At 38.3% G+C, this 21063-nt stretch overlaps 1 protein-coding gene and 1 pseudogene across 3 annotated transcripts in view; one reads left to right on the top strand and one right to left on the bottom strand.

Moving 5' to 3' along the window:
- Positions 1-21063, top strand: part of SHC3 (SHC adaptor protein 3) — a 173815-nt gene that overhangs the window by 46482 nt on the left and 106270 nt on the right. For both annotated transcript variants that reach the window (XM_077964975.1, NM_001265690.1), the window contains 1 exon segment: positions 20787-20857. In XM_077964975.1, the coding sequence (XP_077821101.1) occupies positions 20787-20857 (71 nt within the window).
- On the bottom strand, positions 2490-14527 carry LOC144334881 (serine/threonine-protein phosphatase 4 regulatory subunit 2 pseudogene; annotated as a pseudogene). The gene is made up of 2 exons (XR_013405134.1): positions 14466-14527; positions 2490-3511 (listed from the first exon to the last, which is right to left on the bottom strand). The product of XR_013405134.1 is annotated as a serine/threonine-protein phosphatase 4 regulatory subunit 2 pseudogene (transcript).

The following is a 21063-nucleotide window of genomic DNA, read 5'->3' as shown; positions in this document are numbered from 1 at the left end:
TTGTGGGCATTTAGTGCTATAAATTTCCCTTACATACTGCCTTAAATGTATGCCAGAGATTCTGGTATGTTGTGTCTTTGTTCTCATTGATTTCAAAGAACATTTTTATTTCTGCTTTCATTTTGTTATTTACCCAGTAGTCATTCAGGAGCAGGTTGCTCAGTTTCCATATAGTTGAGCAGTTTTGAATGAGTTTCTTAGTCCTGAGTTCTAGTTTGATTGCACTGTGGTCTGAGAGAGAGAGAGTTTGTTACAATTTCTGTTCTTTTACATTTGCTGAGGAGTGCTTTACTTCCAAGTATGTGGTCAATTTTGGAATAAGTGTGATGTGGTACCGAGAAGAATGTATATTCTGTTGATTTGGGGTGGAGAGTTCTGTAGATGTCTGTTAGGTCCGCTTGGTGCAGAGCTGAGTTCAATTCCTGGATATCCTTGTTAACTTTCTGTCTCATTGATCTGTCTAATGTTGACAGTGGGGTGCTAAAGTCTCCCATTATTATTGTGTGAGAGTCTAAGTCTCTTTGTAAGTCTCTAAGGACTTGCTTTATGAATCTGGGTGCTCCTGTATTGGGTGCATATATATTTAGGATAGTTAGCTTTTCTTGTTGAATTGATCCCTTTACTATTATGTAATGGCCTTCTTTATCTCTTTTGATCTTTGTTGGTTTAAAGTGTGTTTTGTCAGAGACTAGGATTGCAACCCCTGCTTTTTTCATTTTCCATTAGCTTGGTAGATCTTCCTCCATCCCTTTATTTTGAGTCTATGTATGTCCCTGCACATGAAATGGGTCTCCTAAATACAGCACACTGATAGGTCTTGACTCTTTATCCAATTTGCCAGTCTGTGTCTTTTAACTGGGGCATTTAGCCCATTTACATTTAAGGTTAATATTGTTTTTTTTTTTCATAACATTAATATTTATTGCTTTATATGAATACTGTATTGAAAGCCCAAGCATTCAGTTTACACACAGAAATTATACAATTATATACCGCTTCACAAAGGCAGTGAACACATTACATTCTACAAAATCTACTTTACAGAAATTTAAAAACTCTAAATATCAAAAGGTACAGTTGAAGAAACAGGTATAAATTTGGCAGCCAGTAATTTTGACAGGGAAGTTGCAGTTTGCATGACTTTAAATATGTAAATTTGAAAATATTGAATTTAGAGTAATCATTGTGCTTTGTGTTGATCTGAAAAATATAACACTGGCTGTCGAAGAAGCATGTTCAAAAATATGTAATTCACTCCAAAATGTCATACAAATTATGGTGGTTTCTATGCACCCCTAAAGCTTCAGTCATTTAGCTCAGGTACATACTAAAGTAATATATTAATTCTTCCAGTACAGTGGTGTTTCATACCATTGACATTTGCATACTCTAGAATAATTTAGAAAGACACGTGTAATATTCACAATGTTCAGAAAAGCAAGCAAAAGGTCAAGGAACCTGCTTGGTTCTTCTGAGATGGTCTCATATCAGCTTCATAAACATTCATTCTACAAAATAGTAAGCTAACATTTGAACACAATTTCCAAGATAAAGCATATTTTCTCATAAATAATGAAGTCTTTTTCTCAGGCACCTCAGAAGTATACAAAAGAATTTGAGTTTGAACAGATCTCTTGGAATGTGTTTAACCTGGTATTTCAACAGACTTAAGATTTCCGGGGTTTCACAAGGGCCAGATTTTATTTCAGTTACTCAGAAGAGAAAGAAAATGTCTTCTGAAAGAGGTGAACTCAATCATTACCAATAGAAAAAGTATCCACTGTATTCATCTCTTATAGAAACAGAAAAATATAACATTTCCCCCCTTAGAATAATATATATATGTATGTATATATGACTTAAAGTTCCATAGTACGTAGCCAAACAATAAAATCTGGAAACCAGCATGAAACCCTATAATTCACATGTTAAAATGTTGAAACTATGACCAAAATATGAAAACTGCTAGAGCTATCAGAAAGAGACAAGACAAAAAGCTTCTTGCATATGTATAACTAAAAGTGATAATCTCAAAAAACTTTTCAAAATTATAATTACCTTCCAGTTTAAAAACTTTAATCCTAAATTAAAAAAAAAAAAAAATCTATACACAAACCACTGATTTGCCCAGACCAAAAAAAAGAAAGAAAAAAAGAAAGAAAAGTCAGCGGTAAGGTAAGCAGGACCCAGAGGAGCTGATATTCACAGTTCTTACATGTACAACTCTTTCAGGAATTATCCATAAAGTACTTTATTTTACAACCTGCTTCTCTTGTAAAACTAAAGGTCCACTTTATTACATAAAAGTTTTATACAGTGTTAAAACCAAAACTGTATGTAAAATACTGCATCTAAATGTTTCTAAATAGTTAGTCTTGTTCCATTGGTTCATCGGTGACTTCTGTGGCTTCATCATCATTTTCCATGGATGATTCTGAAAGAATCTCTCCAGTTTTACTGGAATTGGATCCTACTAATTCTTCTGTTTTACGGCAGTCAGAAGAACCACTACTTACAGGGCCTTCGTTTTCACCACCTTCAGAATGTAGTAAATCTTTCTCAGCTTGAGACACATCAGATTCCTCCATTTGATTATTTTCCTCAGAAGTCTCTTCATTCACAGTTAAGGCATCATCAGATTCTTTTTCTTGATTTTTTCTTTCTGGGATCATTTCTCTTGATGTCATAAAAGACTCTGTGATTTTTCTCTTCATTTTGCTGCAAATTTGTCTCTTTGCTGTCTGTGCTCTCAGGCAACCCATTTGTTGTCATGGGGGCTGACAAAGAAACCTTTGGTCGATTAAGTGGCCTAGGTGTCCCAGGCCCATTTATATTAGACTCTGAAGAAGGATAAACACAGCTAACAACCATCACATTCTTTTCTACTCCTCTGAGAAATTTGTCTGTTCCTGTATAGTTTCTCCTTGGATCCGTTAACAATTCACATAGTCGCTGAATAGTAAAAGGGATACCATTAAATCCAGTGACAATTTTCAGTATTCTTTCCTTCATTTCATCAAAGGGAATATATTCGACATTAGGGTTGGGAGGACCTCTTGGCTCAGGAGCTGAAGTTCTGAAATCATCCATCACTTTCTCCAGTTTGAAAATAAAATAGCCTTTAAATTGGGACCACTGAATCATTGTTTCTCCAGTCTTGGCTACATGACAAAGAAACTGATCCAGGACAGGACAAACTTCCTTTTTCCCCCTCTTCTCAAAATCTTTCAGCGCCTCCTGGAGCCTCTCGACGTCCATGGCTTCCCGGAGTCCCTCACAGCCTCCGCCTCCCTCCGCGGGTCTCTCAGGGACCGGAACGCCTCCCCCCACCCCCCCGACGCCCTCCCCCTCCCTCGCACACACTCTGGCACGCAGGCGACCGGGGGGGTGGGGGAACGAAGGGAGCCGGGGGAAGCGTGCGAGAGAGCGAGACCGACAGAGCGAGCACCTCCCCAAGCCGCTACCACCAACCCTCCAACCAAGGTTAATATTGTTATGTGTGAGTCTGATACTGTCATTATGATGGTAGCTGGTTATTTTGCTTGTTAGTTGATGCAGTTTCTTCCTAGCGTCGGTGGTCTTTACAATTTGGCATGTTTTTGCAGTGACTGGTACCGGTTGTTCCTTTCCGTGTTTAGTGCTTCCTTCAGGAGTTCTTCTAAGGCAGGTCTGGTGGTGACAAAATCTCTCAGTATTTGTTTGTCTGTAAAAGATTTTGTTTCTCCTTCACTTATGAAGCTTAGTTTGGCAGAATATGAAATTCTGGGTTGAAAATTCTTTTCTTTGGGAATGTCGAATATTGGCTCTCTTCTGGCTTGTAGAGTTTCTGCTGAGAGAGCCACTGTTAGTCTGATGGGCTTCCCTTTGTGGGTAACCTGACCTTTCTCTCTGGCTGCCCTTAACGTTTTTTCCTTCATTTCAACTTTGGTGAATCTGACAATTACGTGTCTTTGAGTTGCTCTTCTCGAGGAGTATCTTTGTGGTGTTCCCTGTATTTCCTGAGTTTGAATGTTAGCCTGCCTTGCTAGGTTGGGGAAGTTCTCCTGGATAATATCCTGCAGAGTGTTTTCCAACTTGGTTCCATTCTCCCCATTACTTTCAGGTACACCAATCAGACGTGGATTTGGTCTTTTCACATAGTCCCGTATTTCTTGGAGGCTTTGTTCATTTATTTTTACTTACTCTTTTTTCTCTAAACTTCTCTTCTCACTTCATTTCATTACTTTAATCTTCAGTCACTGATACCCTTTCTTCCACTTGATCAAATCAGCTACTGAGGCTTGTGCATGCATCATGTAGTTCTCGTGCCATGGTTTTCAGCTCCATCAGGTCATTTAAGGTCTTCTCTACACTGTTTATTCTAGTTAGCCATTCATCTAATGTTTTTTCAAGGTTTTTAGCTTCTTTGCAATGGGTTCGAACATCATCCTTTAGCTCGGAGAAGTTTGTTATTACCGATTGTCTGAAGCCTTCTTCTCTCAACTTGTCAAAGTCGTTCTCCATCCAGCTTTGTTCCATTGCTGGTGAGGAGCTGCGTTCCTTTGGAGGAGAAGAGGTGCTCTGATTTTTATAATTTTCAGCTTTTCTGCTCTGTTTTCTCCCCATCTTTGTGGTTTTTATCTACCTTTGGTCTTTCTTTGATGATGGTGATGTACAGATGGGGTTTTGGAGTGGATGTCCTTTCTGTTTGTTAGTTTTCCTTCTAACAGTCAGGACCCTCAGCTGCAGGTATGTTGGAATTTGCTGGAGGTCCACTCCAGACCTTGTTTGCATGAGTATCACCAGGGAAGGCTGCAGAACAGCAAATATTGCAGAACGGCAAATGTTGCTGCCTGATCCTTCCTCTGGAAGCTTAGTCTCAGAGGGCAGCCGGCTGTATGAGGTGTCAGTTGGCCCCTACTGGGAGATTTCTCCCAGTTAGGCTACTCATGGGTCAGGGACCCACTTGAGGAGGTAGTCTGTCCATTCTCAGATCTCAAACTCCATGCTGGGAGAACCACTACTCTCTTCAAAGCTGTCAAACAGGGACGTTTAAGTCTGCAGAAGTTTCTGCTGACTTTTGTTCTGAACAATTTTTAAAAGTCAAAGTAGCAGTTTATGAGTTTAAAAGCATTAAGCAAACCTAATATCTGACCTGAGTCATTTAGACCAAATGTCTAAATTTTGAAGACATTTTAATTTTACTAATAATCTTTAAAACTGCCTTTATTTCTCAAAGCTTACTAAGGTCACATGAACCAAAAGGCATTATATTTTTTTCTTATCTGATAAAATATTTTATTTAAGCTCTTATTATTTTTAAACCAATTAATCAAATTCCTTTCATATGTAGACATCACACACACAACACATATAAATACACTGACAGACAGAAGAAGATCCAGTAGTTGTATGATTTTTCATTTACCAGTTTCTTAATTGGATTACTTGTTTCAGGGTGGAGCCCTTGGAGGAACAGGGCCAGGAAAGCATGCAATTTCTACAGCCTAATAAGCAGGCACAGCGGGAAGGCAAAACAGATCTCAAAAATTAAGGGTCCCATTTTTATACTAGGTCCTATATTCCAAAAAGAGGTACTCAGCCCATCTCCTGTGGGAGTTTTATTTCTCAATGTGGGGGTGGAGTGGGGACATTGCCATAACTTCTAGGTGACCAAGAACATACTTCTCTGATACAAACATGTGAAGAGGCAAGTATCCCCCCATGACTGCCATTAGCTATCCCCCAAAGTATATTTCCTACCTAGTTATTGCATACCAAAGCCCTTTCATAATGGAAAGTAATTTCTGACACCTCCCAAAGTCAAACACGTCAGATAACACAATGCAAAACAGAACAGAGCCTCAGATTTTGAGAAGGATCTATCCACTTTTAATTCCTGGGGTTTCATGAGGAAAACAGAGGTTTTTTTCCAAAACAGGGTTTGTGGGGCACCTCCTGTTTTTCTCAAGGAACCCCAGGCTGTTAGAGCTTGAATATCCACTTTTAATTAAACTGACTTAACTGTAGTACTGTTTCAAAAAAATTCTTTTAAATCTCTTATTACCAGACTTTAGCCATGCCAAACTGCCAGTATTTCTGGGTTTTGAACTGTACCAAAGGTAACCTCCCAGGTGCTTAGAGAAAGGAAAAATTCAAGAAGGGAAGCCAGAAGTTGTTCATCATGGAGGGGAAAAGAACCAGAAGTTGTTCATCATGGAGGGGAAAAGAACCAGAAGTTGTTCATCATGGAGGGGAAAAGAATTAAAAAATGACAAAGGTCACACAGATATCCAACTAGAAAGGACTCATTTCTTAAGCCAGAAATTGAACCCTGAACCCAGGCCACCATTTTGAAAAGAAAGCCTTTAGCTATTGAGCTACAGCACTGGGCAGTCTCCATTGCTTTTTCCAGAAGGAGCCTAAAGCAGTCAATTTTGAGCCTGTAAGGCTTTTAACTGCCTAAGACAATTTTTAGGGCTAACTATGACATGAATTCCAAAATTCCTGTTCCCTGGGTGGCAGAGACTAAGAGAAAGTACCACCACATGGTTACAAGGTCAAGCTCCCAAGGACATAACTGATCAGTTTCTTGGGTCATCTTGAACAGCAGGCTGATGGGGTCCTAAGCCATGTTCTATGCTAAGGTACCCCTCTTTCATAGCACAAACTACAACAGATTCACGACAGCTTAAGACTAACCTCACAAATCCTTTTTCCAATAAATCAAAACTTTATAGAAGAGATAAATGGTGATTTTTATCATTCATTCAGCTGGTTTGCACAGAAAGAAAAAAAGGGAAGGGAGAAAAACATTGCCTGCCTCCAGAGTGGGGAAAGTGAGGACCCCAGGGAGACCAGAGAAAGACTCACCCATCTCAGAAATGCTGAATCAAGAGTTCAGGAGGCAACTTGTCCATAGTGAAGGGATCTTTTCCAGCAGTTCCATCAGTTCTCAAGTTTCCCCTTTTGGGGAAAAAAAAAGCTCCCCATGTCCCATGATCTTGTACATGCTTAATCCCATCACCCAAGCCATTAGCAAAGAGTGCAAGGCAGATTAATTGAAAGAGAATAGCAGTTAATATCCTGTGGTGCCAAATCCATTCTTAGCAGAGAGAGACTTTACTGAATGGGGCCTCTAACCCACTAAATGTTAGGAAGGACTCTAACCTTCCTAAGTTGGGCCTTGAACCCAAGTTCAGTCACTCATCCTTGCCTTTTATTAAGCGGGGCCTTTAACCCACTTTGTCTTAGGAGAGTCTCTAGCTCCTCTAAGTTGGGTCTCTAACCCTATCTCATCCTTTACCTGGGTATAGGCACTCTGTTTACCCAAAGTCAGACAATTGGTGTTGTGTGCAGATGATTTTCCTTTGGATCAGGGGTCTCCTTAGTATAGTCCCTTCCATGGTTCACAGGAAAGATGTTGCCTGAAAGTGGTCCCGATCCAGACCCCAAGAAAGGGTTCTTGGATCTTGCACAAGAAATAATATGAAGCAATCCATAGAGTAAAATGAAAGCAAGTTTATTAAGAAAGTAAAGGAATAAAAGAATGGCTATTACATAGGCAGAGCAGCCCCAAGAGCTACTGGTTGCCCATTTTTATGGTTATTTTTTGATCATTTGCTAAACAAGGGGTAGATAATTCATGAGTTTTCTGGGAAGCGGGTGGGCAATTCCTGGAACTGAGGGTTCCTTCCCTTTTAAGACCATGTAAAGTAAGCTCCTGACATTGTCTGGCCTTTGTAAACTGTCATGGCGCTGGTGGGAGTGTAGCAGTGAGGACAACCAGAGGTCACTCTCATCACCATCTTGGTTTTGGTGGGTCTTCTTTACTGCAACCTGTTTTATTAGCAAGGTCTTTATGACTTGTATCTTGTGCTGACTTCCTATCTCATCTTGTGACTAAGAATGCCTTAACCTTCTGGGAACACAGCCCTTTAGGTCTCAGCCTCATTTTACCCAGCTTCTATTCAAGATGGAGTTGCTCTGGTTCAAACGCCTCTGACGATATGGTGTGCCAGGAGCTGTGTGAGATACTTAGACTTACAATAAATCCAGAAAGCAGATACCGTCATTACTATTCTTATTTAAGAAAAATGAGGTTCAAGGAGACTTAATTGAAAAAAAAAAACTAATATTAAACAATTAAAGAACCAAGATTTGAACTTATCTGGCCTGAACACAACACTGACAAGACAAAGCAAGCTCAGAAATTTAGATGTCTCATACAGATAGATCTCACACTTGACTGGACATCAGAATTTCCTGGAAAGCTTGCAGGAGGTTTGGGATTTGTGTTCCTAACAAGCTCTGTTTGATGTTGATGCTGCTGGCCTGAGCACTTGGAGACCCACTGCTGCAGACCCACAGCTCCTATGGGTGTTGTTCCATGGTACCCTTTCTTGAATCCCAGCAGTTAATCTCTAATTCTGGCTTCTGTGTATTTCTTTTGCTGCCCCACATGATGACTTTTTCGGGCATGACTAGTAAATTCTAAGGTCTTTGAATACAATGCAAGATTTAGTTCCTCCCTACCAGAACATCCTAACAGGTGCAGATGCACGTTTAATTGAGTGATGCGGGAGATATTTTTGTCCTTTTTTCAGATTTCTTATTTATTTTAATTTAAGTTCTGCGATACATGTGCTGAATGTGCAGGTTTTGTTACATAAGTAGACATGTGCCATGGTGGTTTGCTGCACCTATCTACCTGTCATCTAGGTTTTAAGCCCCACATGCATCAGGTATTTATCCTAACGCTCTCGCTCCCCTTCCCCTCACCCGCTGAAGGCCCCGGTGTGTGATGTTCCCCTCCCTATGTCTATGTGTTCTCATTGTTCGACTCCCACTTATGAGTGAGAACATGTGGTGTTTGGTTTGTTCCTGTGTTAGTTTGCTGAGGATGGTGGTTTCCAGCTTCATCCATGTCCATGTAAAGGACATAAGCTCATTCTTTTTTATGGCTGCATGGTATTCCATGGTGTACATATGCCACATTTTCTTTATCCAGTGTATCATTGATGGGCATTTGTGTTGGTTCCAAGTCTTTGCTATTGTAAATATTGCTGCAATAAACATATGTGTTAATGTCTTTATAGTAGAATGATTCATAATTCTTTGGGTATATACCTAGTAATGGGATTGCTAGGTCAAATTGTATTTCTGGTTCTAGAGCCTTGAGGAATCGCCACACTCTTCCACAATGGTTGAATTAATTTACACTCCCACCAACAGTGTAAAAGTGTTCCTATTTCTCCACACTCTTGCCAGCATCTGTTGTTTCCAGACTTTTAAATGATCACCACTCTAACTGGCATGAGATGGTATCTCATTGTGGTTTTGATTTGCATTTCTCTGATGACCAGTGACAATGAGCTTTTTTTTTTCATATGTTTGTTGGCAATGCAGGAGTTTTTATATGTAATTAGGAAACAAATGCTTCTATTATTATTAGCTACAATTGAATGATTGCTTAAATATTTTAAAGTCATTTAAGAGACCCCTTTTTGCCCAGTACCAGATGCCTAAAAGGCAAATTAGTCAGCATAATAACAATAAAATGTTCATATTATAATAGATTTTCCATCAGATCTAGCATGGATAACATTCCCATTTATGGGCCCTGCTTGGAAACAACAGGTCTGGGCACACCATAATTCCAAATGGACTTCAGAAGATGGCTCTAATAGTCACTGAAGGTAGAAGTCACCAGGGTTAATGATCCATGAATTCTTCTAACCTCCTCTGGTCAGGAAAGTTTGGTGGCTGAGAAACAGGGGGATGGAATGATGTGTAGCTCTCTGAAGCTGGGTTTGACTTTGTCAAAAACAAAAAGCAGTCGGTGCTCCAGGCAGTTCTAGCGACACCCCCAGATCTTGACACACTGGCTTGGCTGGGATCACACACCCATCCCTGACCAATTCCTGAAGCCAGGAAGAAGAATTTAAATGATGAACATGGACAAGCCCACCTGAGACTTGTCAGAGGAAGAAAGCTGGCTGGTCTCACTGCCTCCCCTTCCCTCTTCCATCCTTCATCAGAATGAGATGACCCTCAAGAGGATCATTGAGGAGGGAGGTTCCAGATGGCTTCAAATTGTAGTCACCAGATATCCATTGGTTGCTTTGTGAGCAATTCTGATCACACTATGGAGGTCTAATTTTATTAAGCATGGTCTTTTTTGGTGGGAAATATTTTTAATTTTTTTACTATTTGAAGTTGTGCAAGTAATTAGTAAACATATTCTTGTTACAACGTGTTTAAACAAAACAGAAGTGTAACCACAGAACCAGCTGAAGCTGATTAACCATTGCTTAAGTTGTTAGCGACGGTGCAGAGCCAAAATTGTATCACGTAGCCCAGGCATGTGCAATGGGGAAAAGCTTCAAACTCCTAATTGGTAACATCACCCCCCTGGCAGATCGGCTTCATTGGCATCACCTGGGACTAGTTAGCAATGCCATAAAAGCATGACCACTCCCAGTTTGGAGAGTCAGATTTGAGCCTTGCCTCCTGTCTCCTTGCCAGTTGACTTGCCATAAAGCCTTTCTTTTCACAAAAGCTGGTGCCATAGTATTGGTTTCTATGCTGATTGGGAAGCAAGCCCATCCCTTGGTAACAGAAGATTTAGAGGTAAAAGTCCTCCTTCCCACAATTCCTACTCCCCTGCCTGACTCCCCACCCTAGCAGCACCTGCTCCCTCCAAGTCTCCTCTCTGCCCACTTGTCTCCAAAGGTTGACTCAGTGAGCCAAGTCTTCTCAGGTTCATACCCTTAGGTGGCCCCCCTCCCCATGAATCTGGCTAACCTCGTGACTTGCTTTAACTAATAGAATGTGGAGGAAGTACTGGTGTCTTTTGGAGAATCTAAGTGTGCATCGTTTTAAAAATTGTTGCATTTGGTCTAAAATCCCCAACATTTAATTAAATCCCTAAGCCATAATGGTAGATTTGGAAATAGGTGTTGTCAAGCCTTCTAAAAGTGAATTTCAAGTTATTACTAATAAAGGTTGTTCTTTTCAATTCAGCCCAATGCATTTGGTAGACAATTCAGATGAGTGGATTGGCCACATGATATGGCAATGATGAAAATTTTAAAAATGCATCATTTTTCTGCATTGGCATTCCTGCCAACTAGTGACATTCCAGGAGCTTTTAGTGAATTGAAGCTTCATTTGCCTGAAGAGGGTTGCAAAGTTACTGACTGCTTCAGAAGTAATTATGTGCATGATAGGACAAGAGAACTTTTATGCAATGGTGTGGCTGTTCTATCACTGGTATTATTTTCACCAAATGTGTGGTCTGTATATGAGTGCATGTGAAATGGATTTCCAGGTGTCCAAAACAACATAGAAGCATGGCTCAGAAGATGAAAAAATTTAATAGGGAATTCTTGTGTTGGAGTATATAGAATTATGGAAGAATTTCAAGAGCATCACCATGGAGAAAATGAATGTGAATTTATTCTCCAAGGAGAGCCATGACCTAAAAGAAAAAAGCAGTAGTTTATCATGATGCAAGACTTCCAAATATAGTTAATGATAGTGAAAGTTGGCCAGCTCTTATGGACTAACTCTGTGCAATTGCTATAATTTATCCTTATAATATACTTCTTCATAACAAATTTTCTTTTTAGGTTTATAAAGTATTTAAAATCTTTTCCCCCACTACTTTAAATTGTTAGCATTATTTTTTTATAATTCACCATGCTATGCATTTCATCTTTGCATCATTTCCAATACTGGAAGTATAAATTGTGTAAAGACTTTTAGAGAGTTCGAATTCGTTTTATGCATTTTCATGCAAATTTGACTCTACACAAGTGCAGTATCACAACATTGACTTTGTGTGTAAGCATTGTGTGTGTGCTTAAAAACATTGAAACTTCCAGGCGGCGCAGTGGCTTACATTTGTAATCCCAGCACTTTGGGAGGCCAAGGTGGGCAGATCCCCTGAGGTTGGGAGTTCGAGACCAGCCTGACCAACATGGAGAAACCCCATCTCTACTAAAAATACAAAATTAGCTGGGCATGGTGGCGCATTACCTGTAATCCCAGCTACTGGGGAGCCTTAGGCAGGAGAATCGCTTGAACCCGGGAGGCGGAGGTTGTGGTGAGCTGAGATCGCACCATTGCACTCCAGCCAGGGCAACAAGAGTGAAACTCCATCTCAAGAAAAAAAAAAAAAATTGAAACTTCCTTCTTTTTGTGCATTTGCACTGGTGAAAGAATTTCTTGATCTTGGTTCTTTGGGTGACTGCATATGTGGTAGTGACCCATCACAGTTTTTGATTGATCTCATTAAAAGTCTTAGATTGTCCATCACAATAGTTCAGATGACAGCAGTTATATAAGCTTTAAGAATATAAATATGATTTGTAGGCCCATAACTTACACCCATGTAACTGTTAGCATACCTAAGTGTTTATGCTTGCAAAAAATATGTATGTTATTATTGCCTAGTTTATAGGCAATAGGCCTAGTGGCCTATGAAGTGTTCAGTGGTGTTTTTATGTTTCTCAACTAAATCCTCTTTTAAAATGTAAATAAATTTATTTTAAATAATTTTTAGTTTTTAATAAATGTTATGTTTATTTTATTTTAAATAATTAATTTTTTTCCAAAATTGTATCTTTGGGATTTTTATCTTTCTGGGATTTCAGCATTTGGGGTTATGGCATTCCAGATTGTGTCTCTCGGAATTGTGGCCCAGATTCTAAAATCTCACTCTGTATAGGAAAGAAAGTAACAAATGTCTTTACAGTTTTATGCATGTACACATGAATAGAGTTCTACAAATAAAGTTAGTGGGTCAAAGGGCAAGTGCATCTCTTGTATATCCATAGATACTTCCAAATAGTCTTCCAAGAAGGCCTCATCAAAGTACATTTGCTCGAAGAATATGTGAGAAGGCACATTTTCCTGTGTTCTCACCAAATTTGACCATTCTGCTGGGTGAAAAATTGTATCTTTTTCAGTGTTAATTTTAATTTCTCAGATTACTAGTCTTTACAGATGTATATTGGCCAATTGCCTTTCTTCTGTGAATTTCCTTTTTGTACCCTTTGCCTATTTTTTTCTATGGAGTTGATGGACTGACTTAATGACTCACAGAAACTCTTTGAGTACCCTGGATATTAAAGTTTTTGTTCAATTTATTGCATTTTTCTCAATCTTTTACTTGCCTTTTCATGCTACCTATGTCATTTGTTTTGTTTTACAAAAACTATTGATTTTCATGAGTTCACTTATGGCCTTTGAGTTTTGGGTCTTGTTATAAAAATATTATTCTCTAGTTTCTTATAACGCTTTTATATCTTGTTTCTTAGGTTTGGCTCTTTAACCATTTTAGCCTTTATATTTGTGTATGGGGTATGCTGGACATGCGGGGAGAATGTCCCATTCTGCACCACAGTAACACACGCCTTACACAACCTTTCCCAGTGGCGCTGGGCTAGGCTGGGCTGCTCCATGGATTCTCTTCTTAATGTACTAGCTAATCACAGCATCGCCTTATGGCTCATCTTTTTTTCAATGGTTCCCATGGACCTGTGTGCTCTTTCTCCTAGACTGTCTTCTAATTCCTTATATGACTTACCTGTTCCCACATTATTTTCACAAGTTCCTTTTTATCTTCTTCAGAAATTTCTTTGTGTTCTTAAGGATCATCTTTCATTACATATACTTTAGAATTATTTTCCCAAGTTCTGGGGGAAAAGTGCTGTTGGAACTTAATTGTTATCATAGTTAAACTGTAGATTAATCTGGGGAAGAATTGGCATGTTTCCAATTGAATCTTCCAATCCAGGAAGCATGGCATGTCTTTCCACATAAGCATGTTTTCTTTTATTTATTCATCTTTCATTAAAGTTTTCTTCTATTTGATTTTGTACATTTCTCATTAAATTCATTTTATGTTTTTTCTTTCTTGCTATTGTAAACAAGGTATTTCCCCACATTAAACCCGTTTTCTTTTGCTAGCATTTGTCTGATATAGAATGTTTTATGTATTTAGTATTTCCTTTGTCTTTTTTTCATCACTTTATTTAACCCATACGTTAAATAAGGGCTTTGACTTTTAATTGACAGGTTTGATGCATTTATGGTTATTGTGATTACTGAGGTATTGGGAACTATTGCTGACGTTTATATTTTATCTTTGCCTTTCATCTGTGCATATTCTATTTGTATCCCTTCTTTTTACTGGCTGGGCTATTTTTTCTTTTGTTTTGTAGTAGTTTGAAGATCTCTTATTCTATTCTTATTTTTACAGTGGTATATAAATTTTTACACACATATATAAACATAATTTTTTACTGCTACCTAGAACTAATCAGTTCTGGATCTGCCTCTGCAAAACTGAACAGCCCTTGCCATGCTTTACCTTTTCTTCTCCTACCTATCCTTGCCGTCATTCCCTCACCTACCATATTTAGATCTCCTGAGATACTAGTTTCTGATCATTGTAAAAAATACATATTTAAAGTTACGCATCAATAATTATTAAGGCATAAGGTGTATCTGCAACTTTTACTGATTCTTTTATCGTCATTGTTTCTTGCAGCCCACATCCTCCTCTTCTTTGTATTCATTGTTTTTCTGGAATAATTCCTTCAGAGTGTCTGTGGGTGGTTAACTTTCTGAGTCCTCGCCTTGCCCTCCTACTGGGATGCTAGTTTGGGTGCATATAAGATTCTTGGCTCAATATTTCTATTCTTCAGACTTTTGATTATGTTATTTGTCTTCATGTATTTGGTGCTGAAATAGAACACTAACATTATTCCACGCCTCCTACCTTTTTAAGTAACCTGTCTTTTTTTTTTTCCTACTCCTGGAAAACTTTTAGAATGTTTCTCTCTTTATCTGTGTGTCCTGAAATGAGGCTACTGTGTTCTATGAGTGCATCTTTCTTCACATTTCTCCTGGGAACCATGAAAATGTGACCACCCCTGTCTCTAAACATTCTGTTTTCTGATATTTTAATATTTCTTTTCTTCTTTTTAAAATTTTCTTTTTCTGGAATTTCTATGAGGCAGATGGATCTAAACTCTAACACTTTACATTTCCATTTGTGTTTCAGTCGTTTTGGCACTAGGAGATTTTCTGGGCTCCATTGTTCAGCTTTCATAATCCAGTTTTGTACATCTTGGGAGCCCACTGCTTGAGTTTTCTCTTTTTACCCTAAGTCAATAGATTTTTGTCTCTGTTAGCAAAAAAAAAAAAAAAAAAAAAAAAAAAAAGTAGGTAGAGATGGAATGGAAAAAAATTAAACTCTCACTCCCAGTGGTGACCAATGCTTGAAAAAAAAAGTGCTTTGGAATACACTGTGGAAGAAAAGTATAGGCTATAATATGACATTTCAATAAGAATCTAAATCATTTTTGAGGAGTAAGGAAACTTCACAAAATGATTTTAAATCTCTTAAGAAAAAATACTTACAGGGGACAGCAGTTGACAAACAGAATAGAATTCAGGTAAACATCTACACAGAAATAGGAATTTAATATACTGCCAAGTTGGTACCTTAGTTCAGGAAGAAATGGATGACTTATTATATAAGTGGTATGAACATGAGTGACAGTCCATCTGGCAGCTAAATATCATAACTCTTCCCGTATCCTATGTAGACCAATGCATTCCAAATGAATTGAAAAGCTAAATGAAAAACATTAAATAAACAAACGAATGCATAAATGATAAATATTATTAAAATAAAGGTGAAAAGAATATTAGTAAGAACTTAAGGTCAGGAAGACCTTCTTAAGCAAAACAAGACTCTCAGAAGCCATCTAGAAAACAACCAACATCTATGATTATAGTAATTACCTACAGTCATAATTTTCTTTTTTCCCGAAATACCTCTAACAACTGAAAGCAGTAATTTTTGTCAGATAAAATGTAGATGCCACCAAAAGAAAAATGATTGAATAAGAAGTTAACATCAATTAATCTAAAAGAAAAACATAAATAACTGAATTGAAAACTGGGCAGAAAGATATGAACAATCAAATAACAGAAAAAGAAATGCAAATGGCTAACAAGCATGTGAGAAAAATCACCTTATTAGATTTGAGGGAAATGCAAACTAAAACAGAATGAGTTACTTTTGCTTATCCTTGGCAAAGATTCAAAAGATTGACACTGCAGTCTTGGGAAGGACAGAGACCACTGTGCTTGCTTATGCACGGGTGCTGAGAGGACAAATTGCTGCACACCCTTGAGAGGGCAATTCAGGTCTGTGACATTGGTGCTAGTATTCACATTCACTGCAAAGGTGGTGCTGGTGGTAATATAACTCCAAGAAATTAGGCCCAGGCTATACATAACTCTGTAAAAGAAGTGGTGGTCTTTACATAATTCTCTGACTATGTGTTAGTGGGTGGTAACCACATCACTTTTCAATATCTACATTGTGATATTTACATAAATCTGCAACCTCAGTTGTGATCCTAACATGACCTTATGACAGAGGAGCAGGGCATTATCCCAAAAATCTGTGATGCTGATTATGGTCATATTTACATAACTCTGCAATGCTTATTGTTATTGATGTGATTAGTGGTGACAGTGGCATTCCCATGATTCTGTGCTGGTGGATGTGGTACAAACATCTCTCTGTTACGGTGTCGGTGGCACTTATATAACTGCAGTATTGTCATGGTATCCACATAATTCTGCCATGTTGTTGATGGTATTCATTTCACTTTGTGACGTTGATGGAGGTATTCACATAATTCTGTGATGTTTGTGGTGGTATTTACATAATTCAGTGATACTGTTCACGGTATTCACATAACTGTGACATGGAAGTCATAGTATTCATATAACTCTGAGTGTTGGTATTGACATAGTTTTGCATCATTGTTTATGGTGCTAACATAACTGTGACATGGGAGGTCATGGTATTCATGTAACTCTGAGTGTTGATATTGACGGTTTTGCATCATTTTTTATGGTATTCACATAACTGTGATGCCAGTTGTGGTTTTTATGTCTGTTGATGTTGTGGTGTTGGTGTTGGTGGTATTCACATATTTCTGCAGCTTTGGTTGTGGTATCCACACAACTCTGTGGCAATAGCCACAGTATCCATAAACTCTGTGGTGGTGGTGGTGGTGGTGGTGGTGGTTGTATTCACGTAACTCTGTGATAGTGGTGGAGGTGTATCCACGTCACTCTGTGATGTTGGTTGTATTCACATAACACCATGATGGTGGTCACAGACTGCAAAGTTTGTCATGGTGTTCACATAACTCTGCAACATTTGCTGTGGCATTGACATGATTGTGCAACACTGTGGTAGTGTTAGTCTCATAACATGGTGACATTGTTGTTGGTGATGTTTATGTAATTCTGCACTCATGGTTGTGGTATTTACATGACTGCAATATTGGAGTTGATGGTGGGATTCACATAACTGTGAAATTTGTCCTAATAGTCCCATATTGCAACCTTCACCACAGTATCATGTAATTTTGCAACATTGATGGTGGTACACACATAACTGTGCTATGGTTCTGCTGCTGATAGTCACATAATTGTGAAATTAATTGTGGTACTTGCCTAACACTGTGACGTTGGTGTTGGTAGTATTTACATATTTCTGCAATATTTATGGTGCTGTTCACATAACTGTGATACTGATCATTGTCTTCACATGGTTCTGTGATGATGGTGGTGGTTGTGTTACTCTAAGTGCAAGAGTGGCGGTTGTATTCAGGTAAATCTGTGACATTGTCATTGCTGTTCATGTGACACTACAGTGTTGTTGCTGGTGGTCATATAACTCAATGACATTACTCATGGTGTTCACACAATCTTTTGAAAGTGGTCCTGGTATTTGCGTGACTCTGCAATGTTGATAGTAGTAGGGTTGACGTGCATTGTGCAGTTCACAATGATGTGCATGCAACTCTGAGATGATCATGGTGTTAACATAATTATGCATTGGTGCTGCTGGTGATATTCGCATGTCACTGTGACATTGCTGATGATGGTATATACATAATTCTCTATTGGTGGCAGTGGTATTCACATGAACCCACGACATTTGCCATGATAGTCATGCAATTTTGCAGCATTGGCGGTTGTGGTATTTATAATATCTCTGACAGTGAACATGGTGTCAATATAACTCCATTGCAGGTTATGGGATTCACATAATTTTGCATCATTTTCATTGGTGGTATTCATGTAGCTCTGTGGTGTTGGTCATGGTGGTATTCACAGTATTCTGTGGTATCGGTCATGGTCGTATATGGATAACTCTGCAAAATTGGCTGTGTCATTCTAATAAATCTGTGAGGTTATTAGTGGTGACATTGACATGACTCTGCAATGACAGAGGAGGCAATACTCATCTAACTCTGAGATGTCAGTCATGTTATTCATATATTATGTGAAGTTGATGCAGGTGGTACTCTACTCTGGTGGTCATGATATTCATATAACTGTGATGTTAGTCATGGTATTCAAATAGCCCTGCAACTTGGTTGTGCTATTCCCATAATCCTGTGATGGTAGTGTGGGTGATATTCCCATAACTGTATCATTGGTTGCCTATTCGCATAGCTCTGTCATGTTGAATGTGGCATTCACATCATGCTGCAACATCAGTGGTAGTGGTATTCACCTAATTTTATGATAGTGGTGGGGATTATATGCACGTAACTGCGGTGTTACTGCTGGTGGTATTCTTATAAACATGTAATGTTGGATGAGGTTGCAAATCATAACTGCAACAATGGTGGTGGTATTTATATAACTCTGCAACATTGGTCATAGTTTTCACTTAACTCTGTGATAATGGATGGAGTGTTTGCATAATTCTGTGACTCTAGTCATGTTATTTATATAAATATTCTCATCCCCTAGCATCCATGGAGTGGTTTCAGGACCCTGTAGGATACCAAAATCCACAGATGCTCAGATCCCTTATATAATATGTTATAGTTTTTACATGTAGCCTGTGCATAGCCTCCTTTATACTTTGAATCCTCTCTAGATTATTTATGATACCTAATATAAATGCTATGTAAATAGTTGTTACTATATTGTTTATTTGCATTGCTTTTATTGTTTTTCTTTCTATTTTCAATCCACAGTTTGTTGAATCTGTGAATGTGGGACCTGCACACATGTAGGGCTGACTGTATACATCCGTGGTGGGGCAGGTATTTACACAACTCTGTAATGGTGATGATAGTGTTAACATAACTCTGAATTGTTCATAGTTCTCAAATAACTCTATGGCATTGGCATATTTACATAATTCCACAATGATAGTGGTGGTATTCGTGTAACTCTGCCACGTTGGTTTTTTTTTGTGGTATTTTCATAATTCTCATAATTCTGGAGCAGCATGGTGGTGGTGGTATTCCCATAATTCTATGATATTGATGTTCATGGTATTCAGATAACTCTGTTGTCAGTTGTGGTATTCATATAACTTTGTGACATAGGTCATGGTTTTCACGTAACTCTGCAATGGTGGCTCTGATATTTGGATAATTCTGTGGCTTTGATGCTGGTAGTATTCACATAACTCTGTGACATTGGTCCTATTATTCACATGAACTCGTGATGTTGGTTGTTGTAATCACATAACTCTGCAATGTTGATGGTAGCCTAATTCATATTTCTCTATGACATTGGTCATGGAATTCACATAACTGTGATGGTGGTGGTGCTATTCAAATATCTGCCTTGGTAGTGGTATTCTCTTAACACAGCCACAGTGGTTGAGGTATTCAAGTAATTCCATGATAATGTTTGTTGTGGTAGTCATATAACTCTAATGGTGTTAGGTATGGTAATCCCTGAGTCTGCAAAGTTTGTTGTGGTCTTCACATATCTTAGTGACTAGTGATATTGGTACTGGTGCAATGGTGGGAGTAATAATCACATTTATGGGTGTGCAGACAGGCTCAGATATTTTTTAAAATTTTATAAGAAGATATGACAAAGCCAGCCTCCAATTCACATTTTCTAAATAATTCAAATGCAGTTTTTTCTGTACCATACCATGAAATCTCCTCCTGCTAAATCTAAGGCATTTATCTAAAACATCTGTATCTTCAAACTCCCCAAGGGCTTTGGAACATAAATATTGGATCTAGTTCTTTATCCATAACTTTAGTTATGTCCATATACTTACACATGTACATTTTCATGTGTGAAACTGATCAAAATTTAGCTATACATTTAGATGTATAAATCTGAGCTTCTAAAAATTTATGATCATGCAGAAGAGGGCCTTCTGATAAACCAAAGTAAATCACCTTTGAGGGTAATCTATAGTTCATAGAACCCAAAATATGTTTATTAGATAATGACATTTAATGTTGATGAAAATGTTGGTCATATCATGTTTTCATTCTTTCTCTAAAAATTGTAAACCTGTAGAAGCCTCATAAAAGACTAGAAATGCAATGTTGAGGTCTGGGTGGTAGTTTCATGGCAAATGTATGTTTAAACAATCATTGAATTAAACATTTAAGATCCTTGGATTTCACAGCATGTAAGTTATACTTCCATAAAAGCTTTAAAAAGTGTACATCCAAATAAGATGAAAATACTAATACTAATTTTAGAAAAATCCAGTGTAGTGCCAATCTAACCACTCACGATATTTTCTTGTGGCTGTGAGTTATTGCTTTTATAGAAACAAAAACAAAGCCTCACCCTAGAGTTTAAAGTTAAAATGTGATTTAAGAAATATATATGGCTCCCCAAAATGCCCTTGTGTAGTTAGGAGTTGTCTCTTTATCTCAGCTCTCAGGGCTCACGATTTACATTTTTTCCCCTTGCAGTACTTGGGGTGCATTGAAGTTCTGCGCTCAATGAGGTCTCTTGACTTCAGTACAAGAACACAAATTACCAGGTAAGCTCTCTTGAAAATGGACTCCTGTGATTTTACTTCAGAAGGAAGGATTTCAGAGGTTAACAGCTGAAACATTTTTAGAGGAAAAGACCAGCCCTTGGAGGGTTGCTTACTGGTGACAGTGAGTCAGGACTGTTCTCATCTCAAGACATGGGCTTGTTCGTCCATGTTTGTGATGTATATCTCTCAACCACAGTACCTTGAAG

Source organism: Macaca mulatta, chromosome 15, assembly GCF_049350105.2.
Source record: "Macaca mulatta isolate MMU2019108-1 chromosome 15, T2T-MMU8v2.0, whole genome shotgun sequence".
Taxonomy (NCBI): Eukaryota; Metazoa; Chordata; class Mammalia; order Primates; family Cercopithecidae; genus Macaca; species Macaca mulatta.
The sequence above is the reverse complement of the archived record's forward strand: the minus strand, read 5'-3'. Positions and strand labels throughout refer to the sequence as shown.